The 26,853-nt window shown below is 43.8% G+C and overlaps 2 protein-coding genes across 2 annotated transcripts in view; one reads left to right on the top strand and one right to left on the bottom strand.

The window, feature by feature from the left end:
- ADK (adenosine kinase) overlaps positions 1-8,557 on the bottom strand; it is a 259,891-nt gene extending 251,334 nt beyond the window's left edge. The window contains exon 1 of the mRNA XM_066620531.1: positions 8,411-8,557. Coding sequence (XP_066476628.1) covers positions 8,411-8,472 — 62 coding nt within the window. The 5' untranslated portion in view covers positions 8,473-8,557. The remainder of the gene's footprint in view (positions 1-8,410) is intronic.
- A 456-nt stretch (positions 8,558-9,013) lies between these two features.
- AP3M1 (adaptor related protein complex 3 subunit mu 1) lies at positions 9,014-26,175 on the top strand. Its single transcript, XM_066620589.1, has 9 exons — positions 9,014-9,049; positions 13,545-13,820; positions 14,635-14,806; positions 16,534-16,671; positions 17,274-17,359; positions 19,688-19,821; positions 22,288-22,495; positions 24,236-24,380; positions 25,268-26,175. Exons 2-9 carry the CDS (start codon positions 13,548-13,550, stop codon positions 25,366-25,368), a joined length of 1,257 nt encoding a protein of 418 aa, XP_066476686.1. The 5' UTR covers positions 9,014-9,049; positions 13,545-13,547; the 3' UTR covers positions 25,369-26,175.
- The last annotated feature ends 678 nt before the right edge of the window (positions 26,176-26,853 follow it).

The following is a 26,853-nucleotide window of genomic DNA, read 5'->3' as shown; positions in this document are numbered from 1 at the left end:
CCCAGAAAAAAATGGTTTAGAGCTGGTTGTCTGTTTTTGTTTTCCATGTGTTCCACGCTTGGGTGTCCGTGATGAAAGGATCACTAATGATGAAGCAACAACCCTAATTATCATTTATCAATCAAGACATCCCACCACAGTTAGCACAAACCATAACTTGCAAACCCACTCCAAATCATGGTTTCTGATTCTCAATGCTGGTATCAAGTTGCTGAAGCCCATGGGGCAAAAGCCCTATACTAGGCCCCCTTGCCACCTGTGCCCACCCCTTAGTGCACTGGATGTAGAAGAATCACTATGACTTAGAGCCTGTTAGCAGAGCTATGGAAAAAACAGCAGAGCTGGAGTTACACAAGTCATCTTTCTAGACTGCAAAACAAGAGAAGTAACTGGTCATTGTCAGTAAGACAGGGAGACATAAGACAACAAGACAGGACAAGAAACTAATGAGAAGTCTAAGCAAAGTAGGAGAGCAGCCCAAAAGCCTTTAAACTAGAAACTAAGGGCACAATCCTAACCCTTTATGTTGGTGCTTTCCGACAATTCAGCTCTGAGGTCAATTCAGCTCTGACCTCTAAGAGCAATTCAGCTCTGAGGTCAGGGAACAAACCTTCCCTTACTTTGAGGAGGCCTCTGTGAATGCCACCCAACTGCAGGATGCAGCACATATCCCATTGGCACCACTATGCCAGTGCTGAAAAGCACTGACATAAGGGGTTAGGATTGCGCCCTAAATAAGTAACAGCTCCCCCTACCAAGGTGGATGAATACACATACCCACAGTACTGTAGTGGTCTCTAGCTCACATGTCTCTGTTCTTCCAATGTGGCTGGGGCATGTAGATCCTCCACTGGGTTTGGACCCTCAACCAGCGCTGACCTAGCAAACCCCTGATGCCTTCACCACTGATTCCAAGGTGCTGATTGATTGCCTCCATTCAGACATCGCACCAATCATGCCTTTCTTAACTATGGTTTACTGTGATGTTTGTCTTAGCACCACCAACACACACTTGGAGGGATGGGTGAATTTCAGACATCTTTTTTCTCAAGCACTTCTGTTACAATTACAAGTATATCACATTTTCTCAGCATTCACCTTATCATAGTTTGTACCTAAAACCTGAGATGTCCTGCCCCAACATATCCACCCAGCCACCATAGTAAGGCTGCAATCCTAACCACACTTACCTGGGAGTAAGTCCCATTGATTATAATGGAACATATAGATATGTGTAGATATGTATAGGATTGAGCTCTAATTGGACTGAATTGAGAATGGTTGAATCAGTGTCACAAAGAAAGTGCTTGTAATATGTGACAATGATAGCAGATGAATTCACCCTGAAAAACTTTTAGGGTAAAGTTTTTTACCCTGAAAAAAACTGGAAAAGTTTCTGAAAAAAAATGTCATTCCATACTCGTTGCCATTTCAGGGCCCAAAACTATCCAATTTTCCAGCACCAGTGCAACCACAATGCAGCCCCAAGGTAAGTGAACAAATGTTCCCATACCTTAAGAAAGCCTCTGTGACTACTGCCCCACCATAAGATGCAGTGCATGCCCCACTGGCACAGCTGCACTGGCACTGGAAAATTGGATAGGATTGGGCCCTCAGTTGTTTCCTCTGTTGGAAGTACCACATATCTTGCTTTGTTAGCCAACTTGCCAAACCTCAGTAATAAGCAACTGGAGGTGGTATAAAAACCACATGCATCATACGTACATAAACTGACAATATTGTGTTTGGAGAAAATAGCATGTGCCTATTGTTCACTTCCTCAAATTAGCAGATTTATAAATTGGCCCTGTAAAAAGTTGTATCTGTCATATCAGTCCACACAGGAGGACTGTAATGCATATGTGACTGTGCAATTTATTAGTGGATGCAGGAGAGATCCTTGCAGGACAAAGCTTGTATAATTACTCATTCCCTGTAGTCATCTCTTCCACTTTTTTCAAATAGTCTTGAGAGAGAAACCACTTTTTTTAAAACTACCTAAACACACCAAGGAAGTTGTTGTACTGGCAGGGATCTAGGATGGTTTCCATTGTACAAATAACAACAATTTTCTAGTTTTGCCATAAGCAGGGTGACCAGATACAGTGTAGGACACAGTGCCTATACCTTTAACCTTTGTAAAACAGAGGGAATTTTGGCAGCATTTTAAACCCTTCCATATTGAGCCACACATGCCAAAATTCCATCTTCTCTATACAAAGGTTCAAGATATAGGCACTCTGTCCTCTGTTGTAGCTGGTCACCCTGGCCATGAGTAACTTGAGAACACAATATAATGTCTTTTGTTTCACATCAAATGTAGGGATTAACCAATCCCATTTAGCTCGCTTGCATCAAGGAAAGCCTGCATTTCCAGCAAAACAAATTCAAAGACTGGATTTTTGACCTTGGGCCTCACATCTGGTTGTCTTAAGAACTAAATGTAACCTGACACTACACTCCTATGCATGTCTACTCAGAAGTAAGTTCCACTGAGTTCAATGGGACGTATTCCCAAATAAGCATCCATAGGATTGTGTTGTTAACACTGTATCATGGCTCTTAACAAAACAGATTCTGGATGTTCAACCTATTTCTGCCTTACAGTTAATAGTGGCTGCTGTTGCCATTCAATTTGCACATGAAAATTTGAACATAAACATTTTATGGGCTAAGGATATGTGTCAGACATAAGGCCCAGGGTCCTTATCTAGCTGTTGCAGTATATAATACAAGTATTTCCACATGCCACACAAAATTATTAAACAATCTTTAGGGACCATCCCAGCAACTAGATGGCCCGAGTAAAACAAAAAAAAATTATTTGTCAGTAGCTGCTATTACGTGCGACAGGATCAGCCCATCCTCCCCATTTTCCTTCCAAATCAGAAACTAGATTTCACAGTAGATGTCAAGTACCAAAGAGGGGCGTGAAGCCAAATAAATCAAGGCAATGGTGGTAAACTCAAATGAAATTTAACTTTTTCGGGAGGGAAACATGGGCACAGCCCCCAGGAATCTGGTGGGTGGAAAATTTGCTCCTCCAGCAGTGGTGCCCGAGGTTGAACAGGTCATTCATCAACCAAGAGCCCATAGCCATCAGAGAGCCCAGCCAGCCAGAAGCCACAAATTCTCTTCATTCACTGAGGAGAAGAGTGAGAAAAACTGCCATCTGCTGTCATCACCCAGTGCAGGGCTCTGTCTCAGGCATCCAGCAACTTGGCACCAGCATTTTGCTCCCATTAACCATAATCAAACGTTGTCTTCTCCATGTCATGAAAGAGACGCTCTTATATTTCCCATGATGCAGGGAAGAGGAAGCAAGACACCCATAGAACTTTATTTCTGTTACTATCCACTTTCATACTGCCAAAATCTTAGCCTTGAAATTTGAAAATTCCCTCAAACAGTTGTAAATTATAATTGACACAGATTAGAAAAATACTAATTACTATAGGTATATTGAAGCTCTGTTAGAATTGTTGACTGGCTGTAGGAGCAAGGAATCTAACTAGTTTCAAGATAAAAGCACAGTCACAGTATTTATCTTTTAATTAAAAAATAAGGTTGTAGCACACAGTTCCTTTTCAGATGCCCTTCTGTATACACAATTATCCATCATCATATAATAGTGCAACTTTTGTTCTGTGCACATTTTTCTCCTTTAATATATATGCAAAATATACGTTTCCACCTGTTCCAGGAAACAAGGCAAAAGTTGTTAGTCACTAGAAAAGCTCACAAGGTTTGTGGGATTGGACAAAACTGCTGCACTTTCAAGTTGGATACCTGACAGTGCAATCGTGTGCATGCATACTAAGCAAAAGATTCCAAGGAAGTGCACCCAACACAGCAATCACAAAAATTATTTCTGAGAAGATATGCTTAGGATTGTGCTTTTGGTCTGTTAAAACTGTAATCGTATACCCACTTTCCTGGGAGTATGTCTAATTGAATTTCATAGGCTTTACATGTCAGTTGACGCCTCTTTAGAATTTACCAGGAGGATATGCCCTTTTGTGCTGTCACTCACACCTTCATTAAAGGGGGGAAGGTAGGCACAAGCATGAATTTATATGCTTCTCTGGCCTTGATGCAGCTTACCCAACTCTTTCGTAAGCAGGATCTGCAACATCAGCTACACTTACTTTCAAATAAACATTTTGTAATGCTTGCAACAGTTTACAGATCCACTCTACTTATCTGACTTGTTATCCAACATCCATTTTCTGGATTGCAAATCAAATACCCATATCAAAACATTAGTTACAGAAGCAACAACACTGTTTTACTAGGTTGATCGCCAAGTGAATTTCTTAGGTTGTATAAGGTTGTATTAGGTTGTATAAGCTACAACAGTTCCCATCATAGGAAACCTCAGTAGACAGTTTCTGACTTTAGTTCCATTCAAAACACTGTAAATTTTATTAGCTTTCAGCAAGAGTCAGCCAATGTTAAATATATACAAGACTGCAATCATAGGCACAGGCCCTTGAGTTCTGACTTCCAGACAGACATGCTTAGGATCTGCAATCAGTACACATTTTCCTAGAAGCAAGTTCCACTGAACTCAGTGAGACTTAGTTCTGAGTAGGCATACCTAGGCTCACACTGTTACTCTCTTCTGCTGAAACTAACAGAACACAAAGGTGCTTACACTTCTACTGGGTCCTTCAGCCTCTTACCAATACAAACACAGCACCACTTACTGATACCATTCAAATGCAAAATATAAGCAAAGCACTCAAATAGCCACTTTGAGTGCCCAGGAGGGAGATAAAACAGGGTATAAATGTGTAAATAAATAAATAAAATACACAAGAAAGCAGCAAGAGCTGGGGTACCATAGTGATCAATCCATAGTACCAATCCATAGTACCAATGTGTAAATAAATAAATAAATAAATAAATAAATAAATAAATAAAATACACAAGAAAGCAGCAAGAGCTGGGGTACCATAGTGATCAATCAATAGTACCAATCCATAGTACCAATCAATTAAATCATGATTTTAAAAACCCAAACAGCAGATAAAACAGAGCAGTAGCAGATCAGAACACTGAGCTCCCTTGAGCACCAGGGTGAAGGAAGTCTTGAGAGAAACCCCTGTGCTAGATACCCTATGCCCACTTTTCAGTTGATGAACTGGGTGCTCACAGTGCCACCGATACTAAGGTTTCAGCTCAGCCAGGTGCACCCTTTGATGGACATGAGCCCTTAGAGGCCAGGTGCTAGGACCACCTCTGAGTTCCAGTTTGGACACATTCACTAAGAAACCCTTTCCCCTCCTAACTTCTAAAGTCAGGAGCATCTGAAGCAAGTGTCTGCTGTTTCCCCCCACAAAGGACACAGGTCCCCTGAGACAAATTCCTACAGTCCCTCTTAAACTATGACATGTTGTTTACCCTGAGTCTTCACTTGTATTCCTTATTGCAGAGACACACCAATGTCAACATGGCTTCAAAAAAGAACAATTTCAAATCCTGTCAGTGCTGTGGAAGATCCAGATTTTAATGACACAATGACATCTTGGATAGCAGCTGCCTGCAGTGCTTGGCGAGATAAGACATGATCTAGGCTGCCCATTTCCTTCAAGCAGACTTGCATAGACAGCCCTAGACCACATCTGTTACAGCACAATCCTAGGCATGTCTGCTCAGAAGTAAGTCTCACTAAATTCAGTGGGACTTACTCCCAGGTAAGTATGTAAGTATGTTCTGCAGGCACTTTCATTTATGGCAGATGAAACAAAAAAATCATTTCTCTTCCAGTTGACAAAACACTCCTTCCTTCCTGATCACTTGGAGATTATTTTTTTATCATCACAGGAGACTGGGTAAATTGCAAATGACATAATTGCCTTAAACCCTGATTTACTGAAGAACCTTTCACAAGGTGATACTGAGATGAAGATTAACAGTGCTGAGGCTGAGTTTTTAAAATATATTTTTCATTTTAAATGAATTACTGGACTGAATAATCCAATTTGTGGTCTCATTGCTAATCTTCTTTTAGCTTTAATCTCCCCTGATTTGACCTAATCCCCAATGCTGTGTTGTCCCCATTTGGGCTCCTCTTGCTTTCCGGGATGTCAAACAGTGTACAAAGTTCACAGTTCCAAAAGGCATTCTTTGGTCTCTCTGACTCCTTCAGTCAATACAATTAGAGAGAACATGGTCTCTTAGTGCAATCTGATCTACAATTCACAACCATTCAATTTTCTAGGCCCCAACTCTCAAACAAACCTTCAGGTGCTCCTGAAGAGGTTATTTCACACATTCATTTTTACATGTCCACCTAAGATATTTTATGAGCACTTGGAAACACTGTGAACACGTAGTTGCACAAGGGTCACTTCTAATTAGTGAGGCAAACTCAAGTTGCAACACAACTTACCTGTATCTACTCAGAAGTTAAATTGAAGTGGCATTGGGGGAGGGCACAGCACTAAGTTTTGCAGGATGCCTCAACATGCCATCTAAGCTGTCTCTCCCCCTTGCCATTGGAGCCTTTCTGGGCAGCAAGAGCAACATGAAGGTGTCTTCTCCACATTGCTTTTGCTGCCCAGAATGGCTCCAATGGCAAGGGGAAAGTGCAGTGCATTGAGGTATCCTGCAAAACTTAGTACTGTGCCCTCCCCCCCAACACCACTGTCATTGAATTCAGCAGGCTTTATTCAGAGGAAAGAGTGCATAGGCTTGCAGGTTGCTGGGAGTAAATACCATGAGAGATGCTTCCAGAGCTGCAATCCTACACTCTTTCTTGGGAGTAAATCCCATGGAATTCACTGAGCTTTACTTCTGTGTAGACATGCATAGGATTGTGTTGTAGGTAAACCCAGATAGGATTGCACTGTTAGTCACCAAGTAGATATTTGTGGGGAACCTGCAGACAACTGATGCCCTACTGACAAGTCTATTTGTACAACGTACACCTAGTTGCAAACATGATTGTTGTCAGAATCACTGAGAGTAATTTTATCAGGGGGAACAAAGTTTCTTTTGGGTCTTTTCTCCCTTCAAATGTGAATTTGGCTCCTGGGCCCGCTTTTTGACCCCAGGCTCAGGTATGACGTACCACCTGCACTTCTCCTCAGAGGCCCTGCTTATTGTAGTCACACTTTAGCTTTTCAGCTGTATACTGGAAGCACTGTGAGTTTTCACCTATCAACTGGTAATGTCTGAAGTTGCCTCAAGAGTCACTACAGGAACCTGAACACATGAACATGAGGTGGCAAAGTCAGGCTTAGAGGAGCATGATCCTAGGCATGTTTACATAGAAGTAAGTCCCATTGTGTTCCATGCGGCTTACTCCAAGGAGAGTGTGAGTAGGAGTGCAGCCTTGGAGCCTCCTAACCTGTGCCATCACCCTCTCAAACGGAACTTTTTCTGCCTTCTCAGCCACTGTACATCTCTGCAGCTGTTTCTTCTGCCAAGTGCAAGGAGTTCTTCCTTGGGGCAGGCCTGCCAGCATGTGCAAGCGAGGACGTCACACAAACACAGCCAGCAGCCGCACACACCATCAAGGTGGCCTCCTGCAGTTCCCAGGCAGGGGTGTCTTCCAAACAGAAGCCCTTTCCCCACAGCTAAACTTTCCAGAACAACCACAGGGGCCAAAGTTGGGCAGATGCAACACAGGCACACCTGTGCCTGTGTTCTTGAAAGGAAGCCCCACTGAGTTCAATGGCACTTCCTTCCCAGGTCAGTGTGTGCATAGGACTGCAGCTCTCCTCACACTGAAATGTCTGTGCAAAGTCGGCCACCCTGGACTGGAGGAGCAACCCACCCCTGCCCGTGCCAAACGAAGCCAACCTTTGCAACTGGACTTCACTCTCTTGGAAAAGATCTGCTTCCAAGAGAAGGCAGCAGGGGAGGTCACTGATATTGTGGCCAAGGGTCAAGAACACTGTGGCGCTGGTCCCTTTGGATGTGTGGCCACAAACAAGCCCTCTTCTAGCCCTGGGGCGATGCTGACAGGTCTTGTCACACATGCTCTGCTCCCCCCACTGCTGCCTTACAGCCCAATCCTAGGCATGTCTACTCAGAAGTAAGTCTCACAGAGTTCAGTGGGGCTTACTCCCAGGTAAGTGTGGACAGGATTGCAGCCTGAGAGCCCAAGCCTGTGCTTATCAGAAGCAAACCCTTTGTACTCAATGGAGCTTACTCCCAAGTAAGTGTGGACAGGACTGCAGCCTGAGAGCCCAAGCCTGTGCTTATCTACTCAGAAGCAAATCCCATTGTAGTCAGTGGGGCTTACTCCCCTGCAGAGGACTGCAGCCTGGGCCCCCAGGTGGCGCTCAGGGACGCCCTACCCCCTTGCTCAGATCCATGCCATGCCACGCCTCGTTGTCATCCTGGAGAAGGGGGTCTGCTCCTCCGCCTGTCACGTTTCACGTGTGTGTCCCTTTACCTAAGCCGAGGGGGCTCCAGCTTTGGCTTCTTGGCTTGGGGCTCCTCTGCCGCCATCCTCATGCTCGCCAAGCGCGCGCCTGCAACCCGCGCCGGGCTTCCGACGATCCAGGCAGCGGCAGCTGCAGCCGAGATGCCCAGCGCCGCCCGGGGAAGCCGGCAGAGGGGAGGAGGGCAGAGCAGGGCACGACAGCAGCCGCGGCCGCCTCTGCCAGTGCCTGATCCCGCCATGAAGGGAGGGCCAGGCTCGGGGACGGGAGCAGAGCCCGTGGACTTGCTTTGCAAACGAGCTGCCTGCTAACCCCTCATTGAAAGCAAAGGTGCGACTGCCCCGCCCGCTCTGTTGGCCTTGCGAAGCGTGCATTGCCCTGCTCTGAACACACACACGTGCCAAGCCAGCCCAGGAGCCCCGCTTGCTCTCCAGCCCGCCAAGATGCCCGGCAGCACGCAGGGACTTCTCATCGCCCACCGCTGGGCAGAAGCCTCCGTCTCCCCTGGCTGGTGCGTTCCGAGCAGGCGATCAGCCCAGGCGCCCTGCAGGGGTGTGGCTGAAGGGGAGCTGGGCGGGCGGTAGGGCTTTGCAGCCATCTTTTGCCAGCGCTGCTGCTGCTGCTGCTGCTGTGAGATCACCGCTCGGAGGGTGAGTGGGGGTATCAGTTGCCCGGGGCTTGCCCCAAAGCAGAAGCCTGGCTCTGGCTGCAACATGCACTTGCCTTCCCTTCCCTTGAGGCTCCCTGCCCTGCCCTGCCCTGCCCTGCCCTGCCCTTAGAAGGGTCCCACCCAGTGTTGTCTCTTGCAGTGTGAAGGCTGCGATCCTAAGTACCTTGACCAAGCTCAGTGGGGCTTGCTTCCCAATAAGCGTGTATAGGATCAGGCTGCTACTCACTCTAGACCAGACGTTTTCAACCGCTGCGCCATGGCACGCTGGTGTGCCACAGATGGCCTGCAGGTGTGCTGTGAGAGTTTGGGAGTCATTTGTTAGTAGGGTGCGAGCCCCTGTTTTCAATGCAGTGTGCCTTGTCAGCTGTCCAAAAACTGATAATGTGCCTTGACAATTTGAGTGCCTTTTCAGTGTGCCCTGAGATGAAAAATGTGGAAAATCACTGCTTTAAACTAATTCTCTACCAATCTGTCTCAGCCATTTTCAACCGCTGTACTGTGGCACACTGGTGTGCCGCAGATGGTCTGCAGGTGTGCCGCCAGAGTTTGGGGGAGGATCATTTGTTAGTGGGCTACTGGGGGATGCAAGCCCCTGCTGTCAGTGCGGTGTGCCTTATCAATTGTCAGAAAACTTCCTTGACAATTTTGGTGCCTTGTCAGTGTGCGGTGAGATGGAAAGGGTTAAAAATCACTGGTAGATTTTGGTCAAGATACAGGGTGTTTTATAGAGCAACCAACAAAATGGCAGGTCTCTGCCTCAAGGAGCTGACAGTGGGGGGAAAAATACCAGTCATCAGGCAACAGAGTGGAGAGGAAGGTCAAATAGGGAAGAGTGTACATGTGTTTCAAATGCATATTTTTAGATTTAGTTCTGCTTGACCATCAGCCTGCCCTCAAATTACATGGCTCCATTAACATATGCAGTGCTTTAGAGGGTATTTATAATCCAAAAACAATGTTAGTTCTGCCCACCAGAGCTGTCCACCACTAGAAATTGGGGGACTTAGGGCCCAGTCCTGTCCAACCTTACAGTGATGGTGCAGCTGAAATGTAGCCCTGAGGAAATGGAACTGACATTACCTTTTCTGGAGGAGGCTTGTGTGGCTGCCCCCTTACCACAGGATGCAGCTCATGCCCCATTGGCACAGCTGCACCAGCACTGGAATGTTGGATGGGATTTGGTCCATAATGAAGGCAAAGAGAGGGATAAAGAGCAATAGGAGCAAATGCAGTGAAGGGTAGCTGGGCTCTGTTTCAGTTAAAGGTGAAGGCTGAGGAGGTAAGCCAAAACTTCTGTTTGCTCAGGAACTGTAGTATTTAGCTGGTGCTATCCAATTGGTACGTTTGTGTGAGAAGAGCTGTGCTCCGAATTGACACCTGCACATACAGTGCAGTAGTATGCATAGTAGGGATGGTGATATAGTTGTTGAGAGTCTTGTTTTGGTTTTGTGATTTATTGATTTGTGCTAATGCTGTAAGTTGCCTTGAGCTTCTTTGCTGGGTCTGGAAATGCAGGATACTTAAAATGTTGAAGAGAGTGCTCAAGGGTGTACATAGTGGGGCAGCTGGTCCTTAGCATAGCTGGGTCCGGAGCAGTTTAGGGCCTTCTTGAACTGAGCCCAGAAATGAACGGGCAAAGAGTACAGATCGTACAAGAGTAGAGCAGTCTACTTCAATACCAGCAGCCACATCTGTGCTTAGCTTCAGCAGAAGCTTCTGAATGTTTTTCATACACCTCCACATAGTTCTACCTTACATCGGTCAAGTCTGGAAGTACCTGAAGCAAATGTGTGTGGCAAAATCCACTGGCTCCAAGAAATGCTGCAAGTGGTGAAAGGCTCACCTAGCTGCTGCTGCCACCTAATTGTCCCAACATAAGCTCTAGGTCAAGGAAGGAGCAGCATTCTTCAGGAGGTCTTCAGTCTTTTCCAAAACAGGCTGTACCCTAGTAGTCCTGGATCAGATGGCCAACCATGTCACAGCCTTATATGGATTATGTTTCAATTTTGTCTACCCCATCTAGTCCTTCACAGCTGCTAGGCAATGGTTCAGGTTTTTCACTGCCTCTCAAGGATTTGATGGCAATGAGAGAGAGAACTGAACACCATCAGCATACTGATGATTCAGCACAAGTGCACATAAACATCTTATCTGGTAGTAATACCAAATCTTGCAGTATTATCTCAGTAATCCTTTTTAAGTTGCCCTTAATAAAGTAGGCTGGTGTTATTATGCCCCATTTTGCAGATTTGGGGGGGGGGGTAGGTAGGTCTGAGGCTGAAATACAGTTTGCCCTGAGGGTTGCCCGCAAGGTTATGGTTGACATGGTAGTAATCTCATTTTGTTCCATTATGACTGGAGTTTGAAGAACGCTTAAAGAAATGATTGACTATTTTTCCATAATTTCATTGGTGGCCTTTTTTTAACTCATCCTTGGACATAAAATGAACAGCAGATGTAATCAAAAGCATTACACAGGTTAAATAAGTTTAATGTATCTCCAGCGCTACCACCAAATAAGCTTGAAGGCTGCAGCAAAAACTTGTGTAATTTTTTGGGGGGGTTGCAGTCATTTGGCTTCCTGGATGCTTGAATGGAAGCTCCTAACTTCTGTGCTGAGGGAACCCTGGGAATTAGGCTCACCCCAACTGGGAAAAGGTTTTTTTGAGTTTTCCCTTCCTGATGGCAGTACCTATTGGGGGGATTATGCCTGTAAGTCATTCTGGAAATACCCACAGGAAGATCGGGTGCATGGGCTGTATACCTTACTAGTTCCCCATCTCTGCCGGGGCGGGCACAATCTCACAGGTGCACAAATATAATCTAGAGACAATTTGGCTAGCTGTTTGTTCTTTTTTCCAGGTGGGATCTATGAAATTGGAGATGATATTTATAAGAGTTTGACTGTATTCAAAATAGTTTGTGAAGGAGACTCCAGAGTAGGAGGCATTAATCTTGTAAGATCAATGAGCTGACCTAGGAATACTTGTCTTTGGGCACAGAAGACTGAAAGCTTGGATTGACCTGCTGGAATTTCGGAAATGTGACCAAAACTAGAGCAATAGTCAGGTTTCTATGGAGGGGCAGAAAAGATAAATGGTAATATCAAGAGTCAGGAATCCATTTCAACCCGCTTTGAAACCATTTGGAAGCAATTAAACAACTTCTTTATTGTTCAATGACTAGTTTGTTGGTTTGAGGTTTTTTAAATGTTGACTTCTGTTGGTATCTAAATGGTTGTACCATGTGGGGAAACTATGTGAGCTTGGAGACTTCTTGTAATAAATGAAAGGAGCAACAGTCTGTGACCACCCACGGCTGTGTTTGACAACATAGTGTCATGGAGCTTTGGCGGAGGAGTAAGAAACTCCAGACTGCACAACTGTGTAAATATTTGTGTCTGAACTGGGAGTTGTTCTAAAGACTGAGCCCTGTTGCCATTTTGTAATCATTTTTTAAAAACGGATAATCAAAGTAAACAAGTTGGCGCTACATCTTTCCTTGAGTCTTCATAGGTAATGGTTGTGCGTGTCCCTCACAGTTTCACAATGTTAGTTTACCAACTGATTTCCAGTGGCCAACTGGCTTTTTGTGACTGTATGGGAGATGGATAAAGTAGCTGCAAGTTGGCAATTTGACTTCAACATGGACCATGCAACCTCTATTTAATAATCATTGCAATGGCCATCAAAACTTTTATGGAGCTAGTCTTAAGAATTCATGACTGAAGCTCTGGTCCCAGCAAACTGATACTACTGAAGGCTACTTGGTTGTTCTGCATTTCACAACTACACATGGCTGTATTTTTAAGTTTCTTAGGCTGTAATCCTATCCACAGTTATCTGGAAGTAAACCCCATTGACTATAATGGAACTTACTTCTGAGTAGCTATGCATAGGATTGGGCTCATAGAAAGACTTCCCATACTAGGTTTTGTGCTGACTGCACCCAACAGACCCTCTAGCCAAGTGCTGTTCAGTCAACTTGCAGCCCATATCAATTGTGGCTTTGCTGTGTCTTCCCTGATTTGGTTGCTCTTGATTACCTTACAGCAGCAGTTCCCAGCTTACTGTGGTTGCGGCGGCCTCTTCTTCTCAGCTCTCTCAGGTATCACTATCTTGGATCGCACAGGATCCTGCAGGATCCAAGATGGCAGAGCCTGGGAGAGCCAAGAAGAAGAGACACCAGGGATAGCCTGCGATGCCCCTGTGAGTTCAGTTTGGGAACCACTGCCTTACAAGATATGTTGAATTTCAAAGCATGTGTTCTAACACTGATACATTGACCCTCCCCTTACAAAATCACATGCGACCTATGATGTTTGCTATATGTGATGTTGCTTACCCTCCTGACCTCCTCCACCAAGTACAGTTTCCCATATTGTCAAATTGAATTGGGAGCGGGTGGGAAGGCTTAAAGTTCAAATTGCATGTCTGTCTTTTTCTAATTAACCAATGTGAATGTGTCTCCAACAGAAAATGATCCACAGTCTGTTTCTTATAAACTGTTCTGGTGATATATTCTTGGAGAAGCACTGGAAGAGTGTTGTCAGCCAATCTGTGTGTGATTATTTCTTTGAAGCTCAGGAGAGAGCTGCAGATGTTGAAAATGTGCCTCCTGTTATCCCCACGCCTCACCACTACCTCATCAGCATCTATCGGGATAAAATCTTTTTTGTGTCTGTCATACAGACGGAAGTGCCACCACTCTTTGTCATTGAATTCCTTCACCGAGTAGCCGATACATTCCAGGTGGGTTTCTTCAGAACTTTCCTGATTTCAGAGAGTACGCTAAGGCTTAATTCATGTACAACATGAGCCACAAGTAAAGCCCTTATACATGTCAGTTCTGTATGTGCTCAGTTATGTTCAAATGCGCTTGCCATGCGCACTAGCCTTGGTCACAGACTGGTCACAAACTTGCAGTTTCCCTGCATGGACTTTATCGGTGTCAAGAATATGTTGTGTGTGTGTGTGTGTGTGTGTGTGTGTGTGTGAGAGAGAGAGAGAGAGAGAGAGAGAGAGAAACAGTTCTGACCTGTGATGCCTGCTGTGTGCATGCACAACATTTTTAAAGAGCTTACACTATGTTTATTAAAGTTTAAGAGCCACATGTTTATTAAATGATAGGAAAGGTGCAGCAATTCCTCACTTAAGGTGGTCGATAGATTCTTGAAAACGGCTACTTTAAGCAAAATGACTTGTAATGAAACCAGTTTTACCGCTGGCTAAATTGCTACACGTAAACAAGAGTTATGTTCCTATAGCATATTTCTGGGCACAGAAACATCACCAAACTTCTCAATCAAAATCCAAAGCACTTCTAGTATTAAACAAATAAGTGTAAGTTTTCTGGGCCAGAGAGAACCCACACAATCATGGGGGGACGTGTGAACTTCACACAGACAGTGGCCCAGGCCAGGAATTGATTTTTTTTCCCCACAACAGCTTAAACGAAACTAAGTGAGAACTTGCTGTATCTTCATTCACAAGCCTGGTGCTTTAGAGCTAAGTAATGCTTTTAACCAGACTGAATTGCCTCCTGTACATCCTCTGGTTGGTTTAGGATTACTTTGGCGAATGTTCCGAGTCTGCAATTAAAGAGAATGTCGTCATTGTGTATGAGCTTCTTGAAGAAATGCTGGACAATGGCTTTCCACTGGCAACAGAATCCAATATCTTGAAAGAGCTCATTAAACCTCCCACAATCCTGCGCTCTGTTGTCAATTCCATCACAGGTACCTTGACCATTCCCAATGCAACAAGTTATTTCACTTATTAAGGGTAATAGTTTCTTGAAGTCGGATGCTGATTACTTTGCTGTTGGGGTGTATATGTGTATGCGAGAAGATAATGGAGACTCAGAAAAAGAAAGCTTTGAATATTTGTCCCTTTCCAAAATATTACAGTCTGGCACATTGGATAGCTTCCTATTGTTGCTCTTGTCTTTTGCATCTTAAAAAGCACAAGAAGTCTGCTGGACCAGGCCTGGAATTCACCTAGTCCAGTATCTCATTTCTCACAGTGGCCGAGCAGAGCATAAAGGTGCCACAGTCTCCCCCTGCTGTTGTGTCCCAACATTCTGCTTCTGAACTAGGAGGTTCCGCTTGCTGTCATACCTGGTATCTGCAGATAGACCTGCTTGCCATGGATTTGTGTAATCCCCTTTTTAAGCATTTGAAAGAAATGCCCGTGAGTTCCAAAAGCTAATTGCGTGGTGTGTGCAAACGTATTTTCTGTTGAATCAATTTCTAGTCTCTTTCATTGGGTGACCCCATGGAGACCCTCCCAAAAGGAGACCCCTGCAAAAAAAAGTTCTTCATATGTGTAATACTGTAAATCTCTCATGTGCTTTGAGTGTTGGAAAAAATGGTATAGGCATCTTTTAAATAAATGTGTCTGTTCCTGCCACTCTTGTTCTCTTTTTTTCCTTCTTCACAGGGAAACTGCTCTCTCTCTTTTTCCAGTGCTATGATACTGTTTTTGAAATAGTGGCCCAGAATTGTACACTATACCAAATTCTGGCTACACTGTAGATTTGTGCAAGAGTAATACTTTCAATCCCAAGCATGGCATTAGCAGCCTTTGCAACTACTGTATGCTAGTTCAATGTGTTCATTGAACTATCCACTATGACCCAACTTGTCACCATCCTGCCCATGTGGTATTCATGTATATATTCATGAATATATTTAAGGTGTGTTGTCCTAATGTGCATTACTTTGTTTATTTATACGGAGCCTCCTTTTTCCATGTTGTCCATTCACCCAATGTGGAGAAACTTTTTTGGAGATCATCACAGTTTCTACTTGGGATCTTTTACCACCCTAAATAATTTGGTGTCATTCATGAAGTTGACAGCCTTGTTACCTGCTCCTAGCTCCAGATCACTTACAAACAAAGTAAATAGCACTAGCCTTGGTACACATGTTTGGGGATTGTGTTATTTGCTTCCTTCCATTTTAAAAACTGTCCATTTGCACTGTTCTCTGTGTTCTGAGCAATTACTGTTCCCAAAAGGCACTGTCCTCTTATTCCGCGATTGCTAAATTTACTCAAGGGCCTTAGTGAAGAACTTTGTCAAAGCTTTTTGTAAGTCCAACTATACAGTGTACTAGATTGCCCCATGCTTGTGCTTGTTGACTTTCTCGGGGAACTCCAAAAGGCTAATGAGGCAGGGCTTCTCTTAGCAGAAGCCATGCTGATTCTTCCACAGCAAATTGTGGTGTTAGAATTGTGAAGCATATTGATCTTTAATAATGCTATTTGCCAATTTACCTAAGGCAGACATTGGGCTAACTGGCCAATTTTTTCTGGATCTCTTTTTTTAAAAAAGGCAGTTTTATACCATATTGACTAGTTTCCAGTCTTCTGGTGAGAAGACTGGTTTTCATGGCAAGTTGCTTGTTTTTTGTTAGCATATGGGTTTCTTACTGGTTTCTTAAATTTTTCTTGCGTTTCCAAGGTAGCAGTAATGTAGGTGATACGCTTCCAACTGGACAGCTGTCAAACATTCCATGGCGGAGAGCAGGCGTGAAATATACAAACAATGAAGCTTACTTTGATGTGATTGAAGAAATAGATGCCATTATCGACAAATCTGGTAAGAGATGTACAAAACAGGTGGTGGGTTTTTTAATCCTCAAAATGGAACAGAGTATTGTGCAGTAGGTCTTTTCCAGCCCTAAAGTTCACCTAATCCTCTTTTGCTGTATTGTACATGTAGTAATAATTATCTAGTGTTTCCTGTGTGTTTCCTTCTTGTTAGCTCAATAAATGCTACAAAGATAGGTTGATGGTATCACTTCCACATTTGGAATGGGGTGGTGAGGCTGAAGCAGAGAGGTCTTTCTTGGGCCCCCTCCTGAATTCATGGTAGCAACCAAGATGTAAGGACACAGCTCGGTCTCCTGGCTGCGAGGCTAAAGCTGCCCATGAGGCACTTGCAGGGAAAGTATGATGCCTAGTGCATTTTAAAAGGAGAAAACTTGCATCTAGTGGAATGAGCAAGCTCACTTGTCGCCATTCAAAATCTGTGCTTGCTGCATGAATGATATTCCATGAGTGGATGTTGGGTTTGGTGCAAAACACAGTGTATTGGGATATTTACGTGCATGGTACACATAACACCTTAAGACATCATCTGCTGATATCCTCTTCTTAAGAGATCACTTTCTTAAGTAGTTTCTCATTCTGTTCTACCAGGCTCCACAGTCTTTGCAGAAATCCAGGGTGTCATTGATGCCTGCATCAAGCTCTCGGGGATGCCTGACCTTTCACTTTCTTTCATGGTAAACCTGGTTCTTGTCTGTTGCGTGTACCCCTCGCTGAACTTGCACTGTTAATGATCCAAGCTATTTTGGTCTGTACATACGCCTGTAAGAGCATGAGTGCATATGTATGTTAAGTGATGGAATCGCACACCACATAATGGACACGAAGCATGAGACAAACAAGATTTGACCTCTGTTTGGGTTTAACAACTGCCCTTCCAGTCCTGTTTGTGCCTTGTTCCAATCTTCCAGGTGTTCCTAGAAAGCCATCTGTTCCCTTTTTTGTTGTTTTGCCTCCCCTGCTAGGAGTCTACTACTACTTAGTGCCTCCTAGGGAGTGCACTCTGGAGTCATGTAAAAGGGCTCTTGCTGCCCTCAGAGCTTGCTTGGTTCCATCCTGTGGTAGAGAAGGGCATTGGACTGTGCTCCCGGCATGCATGTGTGCACACCTGCGCATGCCAAGGTTTAGTAAGTTCTAGTTATTTTTCAAAGAGCCCAGAAGCTTCACTTAACACAGAAACCCTAGTCTGCATGTCCTTCTGTAGACTGAAGCCCATAGTGTGTATTGTTGATTCAGCATGGCAACTGCTGCAAAAGAGTTTCTGTGGAAAAAAGTGTTGGGGGGAGCTTAACATTATGCTGATAATGTATAGAAGCTCTGTTTGAATGTGGGTTTTCACATGGTAATTTCCTGTGTCAGCACTGCAGAGCCCTGGTGGCTGGTGCCACTGATATACAATGGAATTTAGCAGGGTTTCCCAAACTGTGGGTCATGACCCATTGGCAGGTAGTGAGCACATGTGTGGTGAGTTGCGACCTGGGCCCTTCCACCCACCCTTGTTCTGGTTTGACTTCAAATCGGAGCCATTTTGGAAACCATAATACTCACCAGGAGGGTGGCATGGGTTATACCAGGCTGGCATCCCACTTTACTTCTGAAAACCGGCTTTCTGAGGCTTCTGCAGGCCATGCTAAGGAAACAGCTGGGACATGAATTGTATAACTCACAGGAATGGAGTTTACATCCATGAATAGCGTAGTGTAGAGAATTCCCAAATAGGAATGCAGTTTTTCAGTAGCTTTTCCATCAATAACACATGGATTAGGCACAGGAATGAAGACTTGACACATATTCCCTAAATCCTACCCATGCCATCGTAGTGTGGAACACACTGTGTACCACTATAAGGTCAGAGAGCACAATCTGAAATGGAAGCGCCAGTGATTGTAAGTCCAGAAACAAGTGTGGGGACTACCTTGGAATAGGTGAGCTTCTGGCAGACCTGTGGATGTTGGAAAATCCTGTTACTTGGTTGCTGTCATTTCAGGGTCTCCATCTTGAAGAGCTTGCTCTTCAGGAATCTTCTGAACCATTTCAGATCGAGTGTTGATTGCAAATCCCCATTTTAATTTTTTTAGCACTAAGGAGAATAAGAGTAGGCCCTGAAGTGCCTCTCTGCATGAACTGGTTTAATTACTGCTATATTCAACAGCTGTCAAGATGCTCAGGCAAGTGAGAGGGGTAACAATACTCCTGTCCTGCCCTGTCCCACACCACATGGGATAGTTATAACCTGCATTGAGTAGAAGTGGTTACCAAGTAGTTTTTATTGGCCCAATCAACTGTAAGTTCCAGAGCAGTGTTTTCAGATGATACTGCAATGGGTAGCTCTGAGCCTTCCTGGGAAGGTATGTAGCAGCAGAGCATCTCACTGTAGTGATTGTGGACAGTATGGAGGAGGATACAAAATCCAACTACTGGCTTACTCTTTTGACCTTAAGGCCCTAGGAACAGTCAATACAGTATTTTTTGCACTGTAGAGAAGTAAAACTTCTTGAGAGTCCAGTCCTAACCAAATTTCCAGCACTGATGCACCCATGTCAAGTGCTTCATCCTGTGGTGGAGGGGAGGCAGTCACAGAGACCTCCTCAAGATAAGGGGTCATTTGTTCTCTTAACTTGGGGCTGCATTTCTGCCACATCAGCACTGGAAAGTTAATTAGGCTTGGGCCCTCATCTCAGTGTATTCTTAATTAATAGCCCAATAGTATCCACTGTCTTGAATGAGAATTATTTTCAGGTGAATCTAAATAGAAATGCAGTCTTAGGGTATTCCAACAATCCCATAAGATAGGATACAACACATTTTAAGGCGGCCCTGACATGCCACAGATTGACTTGGAAGTTGAACTGAGCTAGGTGTTGAACCCATCTCTAGGGACACCAATTCCCTTCAACCAAATGAATAAATACCTTAGGAAAGAAACCGTTTCCAGGCACCAAGATTAGCATGATAGTTTTGGCATCTGAGCAGGGAAAGAACTTACCTTCTTTTGCTGCCCATAGAACCCAAGACTGTTGGACGATGTTAGCTTTCATCCTTGCATTCGATTCAAGCGCTGGGAATCGGAAAGAGTTCTCTCTTTCATCCCTCCAGATGGGAACTTCAGATTGATTTCCTATCGGGTCAGCTCACAAAAGTAAGTTTTGAAGGGGTATGATGAGTATGCAAGTTAACTTCAGTGGTATTCATGAATTTTTTTTTGCTTACGTTTGTATGAAGACTCAGTGATGACTTGGGGTGTACAGACCACACCAGGTGACACACTCGGGAGTGACACTACTAGTGGCCAAAACTGTTAAAACTTTGGTATTTACAATTAATACCACCATGTGTATTATAATTTGATAATTTAATGCAGAATGCAATGAAATCACATTGAAATATGTGTTCTATCAAATGTTGTAGCCAAATAACTATTAAAGGAAAACACAACTGCCTTAGGTAACAAAAAGTGGATTTCTTTAACTCATAGCTGACCAATGAGACTGATTGTTCTGAGAACCAATGAGCTGTTGTTATGACAAAGCAGGGAACCAATAAGATGTTAGTATAGGCATGCCCCAGTATCTGTGGGGTTTCATTTCAGAACCCCCCCCCCCCACAGTTAAGTGAAACCATAGATAACTGGGGCACTCCCCCCACCTTCCAGAGGTGAGGGGTGCTGGGCTTCCCTAGCCTCTGGAGGCTTTCTGAGGGCCACAGAGGCTGTGTGCAAACATCCACAGCCACTGCGGGCCTCAGAATGGTGGAAAAGGCAAAAAAAGCGATTTCCAGATTTATCACAAAACCAGAAATGACTTTTTAATGCCTTATAAGGCTTTGGGAGGTTCAGGGAAGCCCTGAGGCCCTTTGCAGGCCTCAAAAGACCGTCCTTTTTCAGAAAGGGAGTGCCTGGGGGGCCCTGCAGACCTAATCTACTGATGCCTGAAACTGCGGATATGGGATCTGCGAATATGGGGGTCCCTGTATGAGTCAGTTCTCATTTTCCTGTATCAGAGCTAATACTAAAATTCTTATTAAGGGTTGTATGAGTGTCATCAAGTTGCCCACTAGTTTTTTGTTAGTTACTGATTTATTGTGTGACCTGTACTATTGTATATTAAAATAAGTTAATGGGAGTTACATTAACACTAGTGATGCTGCTGCATTTAGGGTGTGCATATCATATCGTAATTCTGAATGGTATGGTGTAGGAAGAGTTCCATCATGGGGGTGACACAATGAGCTCTTGCACCAAGTGATGCAGACCCTCGTGATGCCTCTATGAAGATCCACTTGCTTCTCCCCCCCCCCCCAAAAAAGTCCTGTCCACCTACATTTCTACTGTGAAAAGTCCATTTTTTTAGTGTTGAAATGTTTATTGCATTTTACAGTGGAGGATCCCAAAGCCAGTTTACACAGCCAGTTTTCATAAAATGGGCTGACGTGCAGGCCTATTGATCTTGCTAAGATTTGTTGAGTCACTGCTGATTTATTTCAAACTTTGACTCATCTCTTGAGTAACTGTTTAGGTCATTCTGACAGGAAAATGCCGGCTACATTAATGGTGGATGTTTCATTTGTGTAAAGTAGGCCTTTGCTGTCTTGCAAGCCACCAAACTGAACACAAGTGCCCAGCCATGCACAGCAGAAAGCAAGGGACTTGCTTCAGTCTCCTGACTTTGCTGCTTGCTTACGTGGGGCTGCAAACCCCCCCCCAAAGGTTAAGCAAGGTGGGGAGAGATGTTGCTAAGCACCTTCTGAGTCACTTGACATGTCTGATGAATAGCCTTCTGCTTAGTGAGCACTGGTTGCATTGGCCTGAATTAGGACAATGGAATCACTTCCTCAAAAGTATTCTGCAAATTTAATTCTATTTCAGGGTGGGTGGGTAGATCTTTTTGAGCATGATCTGTGCATATCATCCTGTGTTTGGTTCGGTGGCATGCAGAAACATAGAAATGTTCTGCCCTGTGGTAAATATGCAATTTTCCCAAAGTCTGCCTGATATCCTCCCCCAAAGTCTGCCTGATTTCCGCAACAGTAGAGGTGCCTTGTGACGAGGTTTCTCTTAGGCCTGCTGCACTTCTGTAACAGTGGGAAACAAAGGGAATGATGTCCTTATGCTCACTCTTCTGACCCCTCCTTTTCCCCATAAGTCTCAATACCATCACATTATATAGAATATCTACACTTGGGGTGTCTGTCTTAGAATGTAGCAGCAAAAGTAACAAGAAGTCTTGTGGCACGTTAAAGACTAACCAATTTATTTCAGCTGAAGGTTTTGTAAATTGCAGTCTACTTACCAGATTTATGAAGTGAAATCCAGAGAGAGAGAGAGAGAAAAAGCGCAGCAGACCCACCCTGTTTTTCTTGTATACTTTTGAAGTTTAAAATTGGCCTTGCTTTATTTCTTCTTGCTGTTGAGTTTAACTTCAGTATTTTTCTGCTAAATCCACTCTGTGCACCTGCCCTGAGGATTTCTTCTCATGCCTCTGGTGAAGTGAACCAAGGTCCTGGGAAGCTTCTACTTAAATGTTTTTTAGTCTTTAAAATGGATCAATAAAACTGTTCTCTCCCACACTGCTTTTGTCTGCATTTGTCTCTCTTTATCCCTTTTTAGTTTGGTGGCCATCCCAGTGTATGTGAAACACACAATCAGTTTCAAAGATAACTCCTCTTCTGGAAGATTTGACGTTACAATTGGACCCAAGCAGAACATGGGGAAGACGGTGGAAGGCGTTGTCATCATGGTTCATATGCCAAAAGCAGTCCTCAATATGAACCTTACCGCTGCACAAGGCAGCTACACGTTTGATCCTGTCACTAAAGTAAGTCATGTCCTGATAGTTCTCTCTTTCAGGGCAGGATTCACAAAGCTCCCTTTTGGTGGGCTTATGAAGTGAAAAGAGATTGCTGTACTTGAAGGCATTGTCCCTACTGTATTTAATGGAACACTGGACCAGTTGGCTAGACTCTCCACTTCTTAAGCATGTTTCACCTTGCCTCCAAATAAAGATGTGGGGTTAAGGATCTGTGTATTTAAACAATGCCAAGTGCATTTCAGTGTGAAATGTTTCATCCCGAAGATGTAATCAGTTGAGTCGCATGTAGCTCTTGAACAAATTATTAGAAATGGCAGAGCTAATTACATTTAGACTCAGTGTAGCCTGCTGTTTTCTGTGGAATATGAATTGTTGTAAATCTTTAAAGGTAAGACCTCATGGTGATAGATATAACTTTGACCACAGAAGCCTCCATTGTTTAAATACTCTGCTTCTTTCTCATCTTACCCTTACTCCTTCACTTGCCAAAACTGCAGGAACTACTCAGTATAGAACTCTGCTCCCAAATTTGAGCACATTTTGTCATAATAAGCAAACTGACATTCAGGAATCAGGATAATTGTTTTGTAGCTGCAGTTCTGTTCCCTTTATTTAGAAGTAAGTCCTATTGAACTAAGTGGAACTTGCTTGTGGGTAAGGAGGCATAGAATCAGGCTGAAGGCTCCTTCCCTAAGTTCATTTAGTCAGAAGGCTATTTGTCTGAAATTATATTTTCGTTCAAAGAAATGTTACTAAGATGGATCTCGAGGAGTTTGGCTTGTGAAAGACCTTGTGGGAAAATAACTTTTCTTGATTGAGAAGTATAGGTTAGAAGCTGGCTGGTGGCAACGAAGCAGTTCACCTTTGGACTCTTGGCCACTTCTTCCCTGTCCAGACTCCTGTGGAAAACACTTTGTTCTCATTAACCCGATTGCAATGAGCAGATGTTTTTAGTACAGGCCAGAGAGCCTCTTGGTCAAACTTCAGCTTCTCCATAAGTTCATGGGAAGGAAAATTCCCTGTTTCTTGACCACCAGCAACCCCATTTCCTGCAGACTTGCCTTTCAGAATTGCTGTAAGGATTAGTGAGGAGATTCATCAAGTATAATCAGCAATTTGGAAATGTCCTATAACAATGGTTCCCAAACTGTGGGTCAGGATCTGACTTTTGGTGGGGCATGAAACTGATGAGCTTGACAGCTGCAAGGAAAATGTATTGAGCCTTATGGAAACAAAGGATTAGCACATGTACTCCTGAGTAGGTGACTATTCCTTGGTCCACTTCAAAGGGGAATGCAAAGGGCAGGCTGAGGGCAGGACTAGAATGGTCCTGATCGGATGAATGCAGGCCCCAACAAACTCTCAAGAAGGAAGTCATTCCTCTCTAAACTCACAAGGAAAATGTATTGAGCCCTATTGAAAGTGAAACTGAGCCACACCTGCCTGTTTACTTGCAAGTAGGTGGATATGCCTCAGCTCTTATCAAAGGCCAGGCAAAAGGGAATGCAAGACCATCAGAATGGCCCCAGTCTGGTGAACATGGAGCTCAACAAAAACTCCAGAAGGCAGTCCCTCACCATAACAAAAAGGATAAAAACAGAGGCTGGAATGGCTGCTAATGTGAAACTGTTTTTTAAGACTTGTAAAGCTAGGTGGGTCCTGACAGAGTATCATTTAAAACAATGGATCACTGTGCTAAAACGTTTGGGAACCACTACCCTATATAAATTGTTGTTGTTGTTGTAGGTGTTAATGTGGGATGTTGGCAAAATCACCCCTCAGAAGCTGCCCAGTCTTAAAGGGATAGTGAACTTGCAGTCTGGCGCACCTAAACCAGAAGAAAATCCCAGTCTGAATATCCAGTTCAAGATACAGCAGCTGGCAATTTCAGGTGAGAAGGGCATTACATTGTCTGGGACAGGGTTCAGGTTTTACCCAACATAGTTTTTGGATGGCTTACCATAATTTCAGTGAGTTGACACTTTTATTGGAAGGAAGATGCTTAGCTTTTGGAAAGTTTTTCCAAGTGTGCATTCTACAAGAGTGGTGTTTGAGGGATGGTGGGCAGCCTGACTTAATGAAAAAGAAGCCGGATTTTGGCTTCAAGCCCCATTCTAGCATGACCAAGGAGCAGAACCTTGGGCTGCTGTTGGCAGAAGAAGCTGTCCCTATAGCTTTCTTGGGCAAGGTAAACTGGCTACAGCTTGAAACACAATTGAGAGTGTGCAAAACCTTGGACAGACTTGGCCCTCTGCCTTGCCCGCATTTACTTTTGCCTGAATAAGTGGGTGGTTGCTATTCATCCTATGTGAAATGCAAAAGTGTTATTGGGCATTATTGCTGTGGAGGGGTAAAAGCTGCTGGGTGGTCTGGCCTCCAATGAGCAGGGCCCTACGCAGGAGGGAGTAGGGCCTTGTATTGGATAGGCTCGCCTCTTTGTTATTGTCTGTCCTTTCACTGGCCAATTCAGAATATAGTTTTATTTAAGCAGAGGTCTGTTGAGATTTTGTGGGAGTTCAGAATTGGAGATGGGGCCTAATCTTTGTCATAAAGAACAGCAAACTTTCTGTTCTTTCTGGCTCTCAAGCAACATTTGGAAGTACAGCAGCCATGCCCACTGCAATCTTCAATGAGAGGGGTAGCTGAAAATTTCCAGGGTCCAGAGGCATCATTGCAATACCCTCCTGTAGCTTCCAGCCCTTCTCCAAGATGAGGAAAATCACAATTTTGCACTATTCTGACTGGAGAGAGCTTAATCCATTTTATTCCCCCTTTCAGGACTGAAAGTGAATCGCCTGGACATGTATGGAGAAAAATACAAGCCATTTAAAGGCGTGAAATACATTACAAAAGCAGGAAAATTCCAAGTCCGAACATGAGATTGAGCCCCCTGCCTTTTTGGCAGATAAGTTTGGGGTTTTTTTTGCATTTGAGGGGAAAAATGTGACTGCGTAGTGACTTAAGTTACTCTTAGATGCCACTTTAATTACTTTGATTAGATGCATTCCTGTGCACTGCAGCTCTTCAAATTAAACCACAGTTTATTGTCTTTTTTATATATACATTGTATATGGCTTTGAAATGGAATAACTTTAATGGTTTCCTCTTTTGGGCCCTGTGGTTCAAATTGTAATGGCACACTGGGACTGTCCACAGAACCAGCTTATACTGTACACTGCCAAGCAAATTACCAAAGCACAAGGAGGACACAGGAAACTCTGGACAGATGGCAAATCCTACTTTGGATAGCACTGATGAAAATGGATCTTCTTGCAGAGTGCAAACAGAGAAGCCAATTTTAAAGTCCCTTGGGAAATGTAAGGGCTTGGGTACTATCTGCCTGTAGGGCAGTCCTCTTAAAGAGGGAATTTCAATGATAAGAGGCTTTCCATGCAAAGTTTACAACATGCTGCCTTTTAATCCAAACTGTTTGCCTTATCACCTTTCCTCTTGTGCATTCAGCAGACAATCTGTAGCCAATCCTAGATTTTCTACAGCTTGCTTTACTTTGAAATATGATAAAATGTGTAGAAGTCTTTGTTTTGATAGGTACCACTGTTTTGAAAATCTCCCTTTTACACCCACAGTTTGTGCCATGCATACCTCAAGAGTAGCTCAATGTAGGCAAAGTTTATTTAAAGATTGTATTGCTTATTTGTAATGAAATAAAAGGGAACACTGCTGGAGGTAGTCTCTTGTCATTTGGTTAGTTTTTGGAAGCTACCAGCATCTATAGCAAAATCTTCATTACTTGCCCCTTGAGTTTTCTACTGAACTTACTTGGGGGGGATTAGCCCAGGAGTATAACATAGAATATTATGCACCTCATATTAAATAGGCATCTATGGCTCAAATGTTTATCCTTTCCATTTTAAATAGTTTCAGATTCTCCCAATTAAAGTCATTAAACAGAAGTAGGGAAAAATAAAGATGCTACTTATTAATGAGAACAGAAAGATGTAAATAAGAGTATGGCTCCAGCCATTGCAAACCAGCATGGAATAATCTTGTCAGCACTGATATGAAAGTTAAGTACAGTTACAGATAGTGTGTTCATGTCAAACAATGACTGGTGGGACAGCTATAGTGAAGGCTTAAAATATGAAAACAATCCAACCCAGAGTAACCATGTTTGGTCCCACTTGTTCAGTGGTAGCAGGTTCAGTATATGCTTTTCTCCCCTTGACATCAGTAGGACAACATGATTTAAAGTAAACATAACTAAACCAACAGACCAAGGGTTCCTTGACTGCCCTCATAGAGGTACTGTGGGATGTCTGCTGCCTCTCCCTGGTACCACCATATCAGTTAGCTGGGATCTCAGGGGAGTGTGGCATTGTCCTGCTGCAGCAGGGACTACACTA

The sequence above is a fragment of the Tiliqua scincoides genome, chromosome 3, assembly GCF_035046505.1.
Source record: "Tiliqua scincoides isolate rTilSci1 chromosome 3, rTilSci1.hap2, whole genome shotgun sequence".
NCBI lineage: Eukaryota > Metazoa > Chordata > Lepidosauria > Squamata > Scincidae > Tiliqua > Tiliqua scincoides.
The sequence above is the reverse complement of the archived record's forward strand: the minus strand, read 5'-3'. Positions and strand labels throughout refer to the sequence as shown.